Here is a 12,012-nt window from a genome sequence, read left to right as displayed (position 1 = left end):
GGTCCTGGGAACTGGCAGTGCCGCAGGCTGCACCTGTTGCCCTCTCCATTCCTGTTCTCTCCTTGGGGAAGTGCCCCAGGCAGGCCTTACTCCCCCAGAGGAAACCTGCCTCTTTCTAGCTGCTCTGTTTGCAGCTGGTCCATCTGTTCAGTTCAGAGGGGACAGAGTAGAAGCCCACACCACATCTCCAATCCAACACTGCCATAATAAAACTGACATCTTGACCTCTGACACCTATGTCTATTTCTTCGTTGATTTTGAATCCAGAGAGCAGAGGGGTATGATGACCCCCTCAACTACCAACAGATACCATATATAAGAGCAAGTGTTATCAACCAAGTTAATTTTGAAAGCTTATAACTCCCCAGTGCTTCCCTCCTAAGGCAGGGTCTTCTCTTGGTATTTAATAAGATAATAATTAAGGCTAATGGCTAAAATGTAGCTGCACTTTTAGGTTTCAAAATGCAACTATATTGAGTGATGTGGATCCACTCACCTCAGTGCATCTTTGGTCTCCTCTAGGGACTTTGATTATAGTCACAAGTAAAATGACAGGTAGTGGGAGAATCTGGTAATCCGTATTTTGCCTCTTTCCTACACCCATCCTCATGCAGAGAGTTCCACTTTGCCTGACTTCAAGATTCACTGTCATATCGGCAGCTCCCCCTCACTGGGCATCAAGATGCTCAAGGTGCCTACTCATGAAGCAACGAAAGCTTCAGTCTTCCTAACTGGCAAGGACCTCCACCACTCCCCTCTTCCCGCTTGCCTTATGGGCAGCAACTGCAAGGACTTCTGATCTATTGCAGAGCCTACCAAGAGGATGTGTAAATGTTTTAGTAATTATTTAAAAAACTTTTACAATGTTTTTTTCTTATGCCCTATTCCTAGAGAATAACTAATTTTTTAAGAACAATAATGTGTAAGTAGATTTAGCTGGGACTACTTTTCTTGTTATACATGTAACAGATGCTTTGTTTTTGTTAATACTTTTTAATCATAAGAAGATAGGGTTCAGAGTAAGAAAAAATGTATTTTGACTTAAGCTCTGGACAAAATAAAATATTTCCTTGGGTCTATTTTCTGAAACATTTTCTGGAAATTCACTAACAACAGATGGGCTATTTGAAACGCAAACAAAAATTAGAGCATTAACTCCCAACCACGGGTTTTGCCACATCTTTTTGCTCTAATAAGCTACAGAAATATCATAAAATGTTATCAAATACTCAAAGGCAAGTTAATTTTAATCACCCTAATTTAAGGAATATAAACCATGAAGCACCCTATAAAGTAGGGAGTAGGATTGTAAAAATAAGTAACAACAGTGTAGTAAGTCTAAAAAAAGGAAATTGTTGGAGTAGTTCCTATGTATGAGAAACAGAATAAAATTAATTGCAACAATGAAATATTCCACCATCTCTTTCTATATACCAAAGGAATATTTTAAAAAAGCAATAGATTTTTGTCTTTATGAGGGGCACTGTAAAACCAATTTGTCCCAATTTGTTTTATTCATGATTAATCATTCCTTTCCAAAACATTGAAAAGGAATTCATAGTAGATGGAAGGACCAACAATCTAAGTCAATAAGGAAGAGCAGTGAGAGGGCACAGCTCATAAACTATTGCTTTCAGCTACCATGACCCTCAAGTTTCATAGCTTCACATTTTCTAACACAGAGAATCCATTTTGCTCTTTATTGTGACGAGTCAAAGCATTGTCTTAAAACATGTTCCTTTCCAGCACAATGAAGTCACAAGGCTTACTGGGTAATATATCCAGCACACTCCATGCCGAATGTTGTCCTTATATTGCCCCTTGAAGATCAGTCTCCCATCTGTGTCGTATTCCTGGGCTGGCCCATTCAGCTCTCCGTCCACATACGTGCCCTGGAGAACGCCCCCGTCCTCATACGTGTAAACTCCCTGGCCCTGCAGGGCATCGTCCACGTAATATCCCTCCAGGGTGCTATGAGAGAAGTAGGAAAAAAAGGGCACAGTCAGACCACGACTCAAGTCTCTTACTGGAAAGGATCATATCCGAGGAACTGCATACTCAACTCTGTTTCAACGCTCACCTGCATTCAGTGCATCTTCCTGAATTCTCCTAGATTGCTAGGGAAAATACTCCTGAGGTATGGGTAGAATTAGAAATAGGGAGGGAGATTTAATTCCTCATCTCCTGGTTCCCATTAATCCTTTTTCTCTGCTGGAGGAGATAGAGATGGAAGAAGCCACAAGTGGAAACTGAGAACAAGCCTCATCTGAGTATGTTTCCAAGGCTAGATGCCAAACAATACAGGGCAACAGAAATGCTGGTGTTACCCTTTCCATATATAAACCACTCACGCTTAATTTCCCCCAAGAGTGGTCCAGAATTCACTAGTAGTTCTCAAGGGTCTTTCAGATGGCTTGTATATAGTGGTTTCTAATAATACAGTGGTTTCTAATAATACAAATGTGGTATAGAATGTGTAAATGTCTAGAGATTTGTTTTAAGTCATTAACGTATTATTTATCGGTGACAGCCATAATTGATATCCTATCAAAAGAATCCCCTTCTATCTCTTTGGAAGATATGTGGGGATTTATTTAAGTGTGTGTGTGTGTGTGTGTGTGTGTGTGTGTACATGATCATGGCAAAGGGGCAAGTAAGGAAGACTGCAGGCGACACCTTGCTAATATCATTAGCAGCCTGATAAAGTTTGCAACCCATAATCCTAGAACAGAAGGAAGCTCACAGCAGTGCTCATGGTGACTTTACAAATATCTCTCTATCTCTCTCTCCTCATAAAACACTTTTGGAATTTCAATAACATGATTTCAGTGTCTGCCTCGCAAAGGTTATTATGCAATGAAACTAACTTTACCAAAAATTCCATTTATATACTGAAATTTGGGGAGACCACCTCAAATTATTTTTTAAATTTAAGATGTAAGATGTTTAGCAACACAGACAGTTTTATTATTTTAACATGTGCAGATAATATTCATTCATTAATTCAACTAACAAACGTGTATCGGGTGCCTTCCAAGGAGCAAGCACTGTGTGAAGTTCTAGAAAGCATCATGAACAAAACAAACACATTCAAACAGGAGAGAGTGGCAAGCTCACACTGCATACTGGGGACAGGTGAGACGCAAAGGGGGCCAAGAGGACCGAGGTGGCTGCACATGACACTTCCTGGTCAAGTCCTGTCTTTCTTTAATGAATGACAGAATGATCTGTAACTATTAGATGAAAAGCACGGTCTAAATAACGACAGCCTCTGATTACACTGTAATTACAGTATTCCTAGTTTCCCAAGGAGATAAATAGTTCTCTCAGTTTTGTTTGTACCATCAGTGACAAATAGGTTTAGTAAATTCATGAAGAGAATAAAGTGTATTTTAGCATAGCCCTTGCATAAATAATCAAAATTCTAAATCTCTGAGGTCGGAATTAATGAGATTCGACTGTCATTAGACTCATATTAGACCCACAATGAAAAAAAAAGAGAACAACCTTGATGGAGGATAACTAATCAACTGAGATAATGATGCAATATATACTGCAAAAAACTACTTAATCTTCTATCTTCATTTTTAGATTGCCAGATAAAATACAGGATGCTTGGTTAAGTTTGAATTTCAGATAAACAACATATTTTTAGTATACGTATGTCCCAAATATTGAATGGGAGATAGTTATACTAAAATATTGTTTGTTGTTTATCTGAAATACCATTTTAACCGGGTGCCCTGGATTTTTATTTGCTAAATCTGGAGACATAATGACTTTGGATTCTCAGCAGCTTTCAAAGGGTTACTGTGCGTGTTTGGGTAGAATTATCCCCTGACAGTCTAATCTGCCAATATTTCTCAGGTTTATGATCAAATCTACAAGGCAGGGGTCTTGTGATTCAGTTAAACAGTAATATGGACTTGCACATGTTCCCCTCTAACCATACCCAGTAGGTTGTCCCACACTCCCTTACAATGGAGCCCATCCTTATTAGCATCATAATACTAAGAACAAACTATTTCCTCTTAGCCCAAGTGACGTCAGATACACAAAAGCAAATTCTTAGGGCACTGGAGAGCAAAACTTACTGCATTATTTTTCAGCACCTGCCTGAGGAAACAGCTTAGCTTTCTCGGCAAATTTTTATGGTAGCTTGGAATCTGATGACAAAAGGGGCATGTTATCACATGAACTGGGTTCTCCAGGGCAATAGAAATGACAGGTTTTGAAATCCTCTGTCACTGAGGAAATAAAATAAAAGCTTCTCGGTCTGGTGTTAAAGGCGTTACCTTTCTTTCTGTTTCCTCTTCTAGAGGAGGTTGGCAAACCGTGGCCTGCTGCCTGTTTTTGTAAATACAGTTTTACTGGAAGACAGCCATGCACATTCCTTTCCATATCCTCTATGGCTGCTTTCAAATTACAACAGCAGAGTTGAACAGTTGCAACAGAGACGGTATGTGGCCCCCAAAGCCTAAAATATTTACTACCTCACTCTATACAGAAAAAGTCTGTTGACTTCTACTCCAGAATCCTCTGTTCACATTGGTTTATTCATTGGCCCCAAGCACACCTCTACATATCTTAGCTTCCAGGCTATATGTTCCTTGCTTCTTCCCTTAAAGCATATAGAACCAAACTTTTAAACCCTGAGGACACATTCAGGAAAAAAAGTTATGGGTCACATTTTCTTTTTTTTTCATCAAAACAAAAATAACTTTGGGATAATAATGAATATTCTCAAACCTCTGGTATTTTTCTATTCAGAAAAGAAATAAAATATGAGAAGATGGCACTATTTTGTAGCCACTAAAGTGTTAATATCTGGTCATATTTGAGAAGTTGCTACAACGAAGTGGCTGTCTAATCTTTCCTGCTGAAACTGGATTGAGAGTTGTGTTTTAGAGGAAGTCTGCTCATCACTGGCCTAACCAGAGCCTACCCATCCTCCACACGGAGCCCTACTTCCCACAAAGTTTACCCCACCCTCATCGGAGCCTAGTTATGGACTATTACAGGACTTTCCATGTCTTTATCGATGATCAACTTATGTGTCCTATTTCTTTAACTGGATTATAAGCCCTTTATAGGAACAAATTAGGTATTATTCATCTATGTATCCCTGCCCTCACATATAAACATAGCATATCTTCAAGTGGTATTTTCTAAACGAAAGAACGGAAATGGGAACTGGGATAATTTTGCTTTGAGAAGATTGAGAGGGAATGTAACAATGTCAACAATGTTATTCAAGTGCAGGGAGTTTTCTTCATATGAAATATATGTGCATACAGTCTGCAAGTTAGGAAAATTTCTTAAACTCTCTATGCTTTCTTTCTTCACTTGTAAAGTGGAGCTACCAATAGGGTTGCTACAAGGATTAAATGGGTTAATATACATCAAATGCTTAGAAGATGGTCTGACATACAGTGATTGCTTGATAAATAATAGCTATTATTATTAAAATGCGTATTCATGCATATGATGGTGAGCTTTCTACTGAGAAACTGGGCTTAAAACAACAACATCAAAGAAAGAGTTATGAGACACTGGAATAGATAGTTAAAGAAATTTACAAAACTGTTTTAAATCTGAAAAAACAAGCAAGAAAGATTCCTCTCTGTCTGGAATAATTTACAAGTGACCCACCGAATGGGGGAAGGATAGAATAAATGCTTCTTTAAGAGAAAAAGCTAATATGTATTCATTGTAAAACAAACAAACAAACAAAAAAGAAATCAAGCACCATGAAGACGTAGAAAGTAGAAATTCCCAGTACTCTTACACAATTTGGCATATATCATTTAAGACTTTTTTCCATTTATATATTATGCATTTTCCCACCTTTTGTTGTTTTAACAAAAATAGGATCACACTATACACACTGTTCTTGACTCATTTTTTTTAAAGTCCCTTTCAATGTCTTGGCAGATTCTTCAGTATGTTAAGAAACTAAAAAAATAGTCTTTCAATTGTTTGATTTTTCTGGCAACAGCAGCTGAATCAAATAACTGGAAAATGTAGAGGAAATTAAAACATCAATTTTAATTAAATTTCTTTCTCTGCATATACACATGGACCCATTTTCACCTGTTTTATCAAAGCTCTTGTACTTAAACCTCCAGTAATAAATTAAATTAGGAAATCTAACTTACAAAGAAAGAGAGAATTTTTATAACTGTTTAGCTGGACTGATACATCTGCATTGTATTCAAATATTACTGTATTTTCATTTAAAAATTCTCTTTACTATTTGAATACACAAAAGTGTTCTTAGGAGACTTGACATCTTTGGCTTTTCCTTCATAGTTTTGGGGTCTACAAGGTTTGGGGCTTTCCACCTCACGAGGCATAAACTCTGTTCCTTTCCTTTCGTCAGGTATAGTAAAATAAGAACCAAGAGGGAAATTTAAAATAATTCATAATTCTACTTTAAATTCCCATCTCTAACCAAATTAAATTGTGACTCTTAGTATTAAAACATTGTTTTAGAAATTCCTTTATATGACAATATACATTATCTCTTAAAATATTGAAAACTAAGAAAAGAAGAACATCAACAACAAACCCAAACCATCTGCAAAGGCTGTATCCAACCAGAAGCTTCCACTTCTTCCAAGGTGCGATAAGCAAGCTGGAAGGAGCACTATAATGCTTCCATGTAACATACTGCGCTATTTTCAAAGTCTTTTATCCTTTAATAGAAGGAGTATGAGTCTGTAGGATCTGATTATTACAAAGGCTCAAGACAACAGTAAAATAGTTGAGGAACAATTAGTGAAATTTAGTTTTGCTCTCTAAAAACAAACCCTAAGAAAACTCTGCTAGCCATTGTTATCAACTAATAATAATAACAACAATAATGATAAAAGATCATCATCATCATCATCCATTGTTGACCTTGAGGGCATTACGCTAAGTGAAATAAGTCGGAGAGAAAGACAAATATTGTATGTCCTCACTTATACGTGGAATCTAAAGAAGCCTAACTCAGAGAAACAGAGAGTAGGATAGAGAGCAGAGTGGTTGCCAGGGATTGGGGAATGGGGGAAATGGGGAGATATTGGTCAAAGCATACAAACTTCCAGCTATAAGATAAATAAGTTCTGGGCATCCAATGTACAGCATGGTAATTATAATTAACAATACTGTATTATATACTTGAAAGTTGTTAAGAGAGTAGATCTTAAATATTACCACCACACACACAAAAATGGTAATTATGTGAGGGGATGGAGGTGTTAACTAACCTTATTGTGGTAATCATTTCTCAGTATATACGTATATCAAATCATCACATTGTACACCTTAAACTTACATATGTTATGTCAATAACATCTTAATAAAACTGGAAACAAGTGTAGATACAGAGCAACAGAAAAAAAAATCCATGCTTCCCTGTGAGCGCCGACCAGGTCCCCTCCACCCTACAACGTCTTTACAGGTTTTCTCATTCAGTCTTGTGGGAGATCAAGATTTGGCCACCCTGAAATCTCTCTCTTTACCTTGGTTGTTTTCTCTAGGGACATTTGACCTCCCCCACTAACTGCCTAAAGAATTTGACATGCTAGCTCCTTCCTGGAACAGATCTATCATGATGGCTGTAAAGATAATGTAGGGTAAATGTTACAATAGGAAAGGCACCAACAAGCCCCTCTTATCAGAAGTTCTGTCTCTCTGGCCACATTCTCTGGATGACCCTGCGAAGAGCTGCCAGACAATCATTTACGTTTATAAGGGAAATCTCCATTTGTAAAGGTATCTCCCTCTCTGTATTGGGAAGAGGGGGGATGAGCTCATTTCTAGAGACTTATCAATGTGGAAGGTGAGGCTTTGGGCTGCATAATAACCTTACTCTTGTTTATTGTGCTTTAATGGTAATCTCCTGTAACTGACTCCCCCCACCCCCAAAATCCTCCTTTGTCATTGGCTGAACATGGTATTTAAGACGAGAATTTGTGCTATTGTGTTGAGAAACGCAGTGTCCCTGCTTTCTCTCATGTATACATGTTATTAAACTTGGTATTATTTTCTCCTGCTAACCTGTCTTGTTGATTATTTGGCCAGCCAGAAGAACCTTAAGGGAAAGGGCAGAGGGAGATTCTCTCTCTTCCCCCGACAGTCTCCACAACTCGGAGAAGTAGATACAATTATCTCCATTTTACAAAAGACAAAGAGGGCAACTCTCTAGAACAGGGCTCCTCTCAGTTAATTCCTCAGGAAAACCTTCCATCAATCTGCCAAGCTCCTACTAAGTTGTTCAAGCTCCTACGAGAAAGTAACTGAATTCACCCTAGGACTCCTCTAAACTTTTCACAATTACAGCTAATGAGTGACTTCAAGTAAAATTAAAGCATAGAATAAAGGCAGTCAATATCATAGGTATTTCTTTGTTTCTAGTTAGAGGTGGGTAGTAGATGTAATGAAAAGATGGGAGGCTCTGGAATTGAACTCACCTTGGGTTGAATCTCAGCTCTACCCCTTAGTAACTAGGTGACTTTGGGCAAGTTCTTTAACTACTTTGTGCCTTAGTTTCTTCATATGTAAAACAGAATTATAAAACTACTTCACAGATTGTTATGAAGGCAACGTGTCCAGTGTTGAACAAATGATAGGTACTCAAAGTTATCCTTCTCTTTTCCTCTCCCTGTGGAAAGGAAAGGATACTCTTCTTGTACGTCACAAAATTTTTACCTTAATCAGAAGTGTTCATTAGAATACAAATGAATGTATTTGTTGAGCCTGGTTCCAACAAAACCTGGATGACTGTCAGGAACATAGAAGGGACTTTTGCCTTGTGTGGGAGGTTAGAATATATGACTTCAGGAGTCCATTCCAATTCCAATTTCTCTGAAATGTGACCAAGCACTTTCTAAAAACCAAACACAAGGGATTCTGCATGGACTTGTCACCTGGAAAATGTCAGCCTTTCTCAGTGGCTAATCAGATAGGCAGCCTCACTTAGGTTATTTGGCCAATGATAACTTGTAAGGAGCTCTCTTAGCTGGACATATTAATACAGCAAATCAACCTCAGAAAATGAACTGGGCACAGGAGAATGAAGTCATGGAGTAGGAAATAATACTTTGAAATCTAATTGGCATGTCAAGGAGAAGCAACAACAATATAAAAAAAAAAAACTGAATGAAGTAACTCATCTCTGTCTAATAATCAGGCTAAAAACCACGTGATTCCCTAATATTACACAGCCCAAAGCCAATCTGTATTGAAATACTTCTTTCTTGTTACCGTTCTAGGATTTCGAGAAGTCCTGCTAAATTGTCTTTACATCTATAAATCTTGGTTGAAATGAGACTAATTAAGGAACAAAATACATTAAAAATAACATCCAGAATCGGGGATTAGTATAAAAATTAGAGACATGTATATCAAAGTATTTTGCCTAATAAACATTTTCATAATACCCCACAGTATTCCAGTGAATCCACTGATGCCAGATTGACTCCAGAGCCACACCAACAAAGCCTCAAGATTCCTTTCTCCTGGATACATAGACACTTTTATCTCAGACTAGAGCAGGTGTTAAGAAGTCCCAATTCCCTACTCTTAAGACAATTTTCTTCTTTTTTTTAAAAAAAAGGGAAGGGCCAACCCGGTGGCATAGTGGTTAAGTTCACGGGCTCCGCTTTGGCAGCCCAGGTTCGTGGGTTTGGATCCTGAGCACGAACCTACACACTGCTCATTGAGCCATGCTGTGGTGGTGTCCCACATACAAAATAGAGGAAGATGGGCACAGATGTTAGCTCAGGGACAATCTTTCTCAAGCAAAAAGAGGAAGATTGGCAAGAGGTGTTAACTCAAGGCCAATCTTCCTCACCAAAAAAATAAAAATAAAAATAAAAATAAAAATAAAAAAGGGGAAGAATGGAAAACAGCTGCTTGAAAAGACAATTTTCAAAACAAGGTCGATTTTCACATTCATTCCTCATTTGTGGCATAAACTATCTGGTAAAGAATGAGTGGTCTGACTTTAGGTTTCGGACTTAATAAGCTGGTTGTAGTAACTTAGCTCTTCTATTCTACATTTTGTCATATAGCGAAGGAAAAACTGTTGATTAAAATCTAAAAGCTAGCAAACATTCTGAAGTTGAGACAATAGTAAAAAGGTAAACCACGTACATTTTGGCTATTGAAACTTAATTTAGAGATTTAGAAATAGATAGCTATTTCCTAATTTTACCTTGAATATATCTAATTAACATACTTAAATTCTCAGCCAACAGTGGTTACCTCTGTGACATGAGGGCGAGGGCAAAAAACTGGGAGCACATTCACTTTTTACATTTCTGTATTTCTTGAAGTTTTTTAATTCTACCAAGCATTTGCCACATAATGTAATTTAAAAATAAAATATTCTGCTTCTATAGAGGGACTTGGTTAAAAAATTTAACAGGGCCATTTTTCCTGGTGATCTGAATATTTAAAATTAGTATTCAGGTTTATCATATTCTGCGATAAGGGAAAAACTGATTCTAGAATTTTCTTGATACAAATTCATATTTGTTTGAAACCTTCTCATACATCACACACCTAATTAATGGCATAGATTGTGGTGATGGACGTATCCTTAACTCCAAACTCATCGGGTTGTATACACTAAATATGTACAGCTTTTTGTATGTGAATCATACCTCAATAAAGTGGTTTAAAAAAAAAAATCACATACTTGGGTTCAGGTTTTATATAAGATTAGTATGCATCAGGCCAAATCTTATGTCAACATACTTTATGATTTTCCAAACACAGCTTCCCGCAATTGCAAACACACCCTTTGCTGGGAAGATAAGCCAGCACTACAGGTTTGAACAACTTTCTTAAACTCTAACAGAAACTTTTTGTTTCCTCACCTATTTCAAAACCTTGATCTCAGCCTTTCTTGGGGAAATTTTTCCAGACCAACGCCTCTTGACTGGCAATAAAGGCATAGAGTTCCCACTTTATTTTACCTAAACATATCAGACCTTAAAAACTGGGAGTGGTAATAGAGAGAAAAATTAATAGACAAATGTACATTAACATGCATTCTTAATTTAAGTGTAATTTACATGTAAATTAGTCATTTAAACTAATTTATTTACATGTAAATTAAGGTGTATTCTTCATGTAGAAACAACTGACTTCTTCATGACCAAATCTTGCATCCCCCTTAGAAAGACCTTAAAGATGCCATGGCCTTTTTTTCAGTCCTAAGAATATCTCACTAATTTTTACAGCAATCCTTTTAGCAGATGTCTCATAACATGATCAGCACTGGGCTTAAGAAAAAAGGTGACGAGAACCTGTCACCACATGGCTTCATCACATGTCATTTTGCAAGGATACTGACCTTCTCCTCTCAAGGTATTAGTCCCCATCCATCTGAAGAAGGTGAACAAAGTTAACGTCTCAAGGTGCTCACTAATACCATCATTTTTTGAGTCTACTATTTGACCTAAGTCTCTACAGATGTTTGAGTGGTAGGTATAAAACCTAGTGAATTGGTGCCTCAAAAAGATAAAAAAATTATATCAATTTATTTCTATCCCATAGACAGTTATTGGCTTAGTGCTTCAGCCTGACCTAGAGCTTCAAGCTTTTTCATGTCATGAACACATGGAAATGACTGCATTTGTATGATACCCTGGGGTAACTGGATGAAGCTGCTTGGAGCCAGAAGTGACTAGCTTGACAGAAGGAGGGAGGTGCTCGTGGAGTGTCAGGCCCCACTCAGCACCCGAGGGCTGAGGGGATCAGTATCTCGGACGGAGCTAACATGCAGCTATTCTTGGCACGCTGGTTCAGAAGCTAACTCTAGCCCATCAATACTCTGTGTCTCAGGTTGTGAAGTAAGCAAGTAACCAACATGAAATTCAACCAAACCTGCCGGACTGTTTTCCCAGAGTCAATCAATTACTGGGTATGATCATCAAACTACTAGATTTAAAGCATGAGTGTGTGTGTGTGTGTGTGTGTATGAGTGGGTGTTCTGGGTGAATTCTACTCTCTCTT

General features: G+C 37.7%; 1 protein-coding gene across 2 annotated transcripts in view; it reads right to left on the bottom strand.

The window, feature by feature from the left end:
* The window catches only part of SETD7 (SET domain containing 7, histone lysine methyltransferase), a 44,490-nt gene that overhangs the window by 22,104 nt on the left and 10,374 nt on the right, over window positions 1–12,012 (bottom strand). For both annotated transcript variants that reach the window (XM_004426482.3, XM_087437596.1), the window contains exon 3: window positions 1,770–1,971. In XM_004426482.3, the coding sequence (XP_004426539.3) occupies window positions 1,770–1,971 (202 nt within the window). The remainder of the gene's footprint in view (window positions 1–1,769; window positions 1,972–12,012) is intronic.

The sequence above is a fragment of the Ceratotherium simum genome, chromosome 12 (genome assembly GCF_057802395.1).
Source record: "Ceratotherium simum simum isolate JZ-2026a chromosome 12, ASM5780239v1, whole genome shotgun sequence".
In the NCBI taxonomy this organism is placed as follows: Eukaryota; Metazoa; Chordata; class Mammalia; order Perissodactyla; family Rhinocerotidae; genus Ceratotherium; species Ceratotherium simum.
Note: the sequence above shows the minus strand (reverse complement) of the source record. Positions and strands in the feature narration are given on the sequence as shown.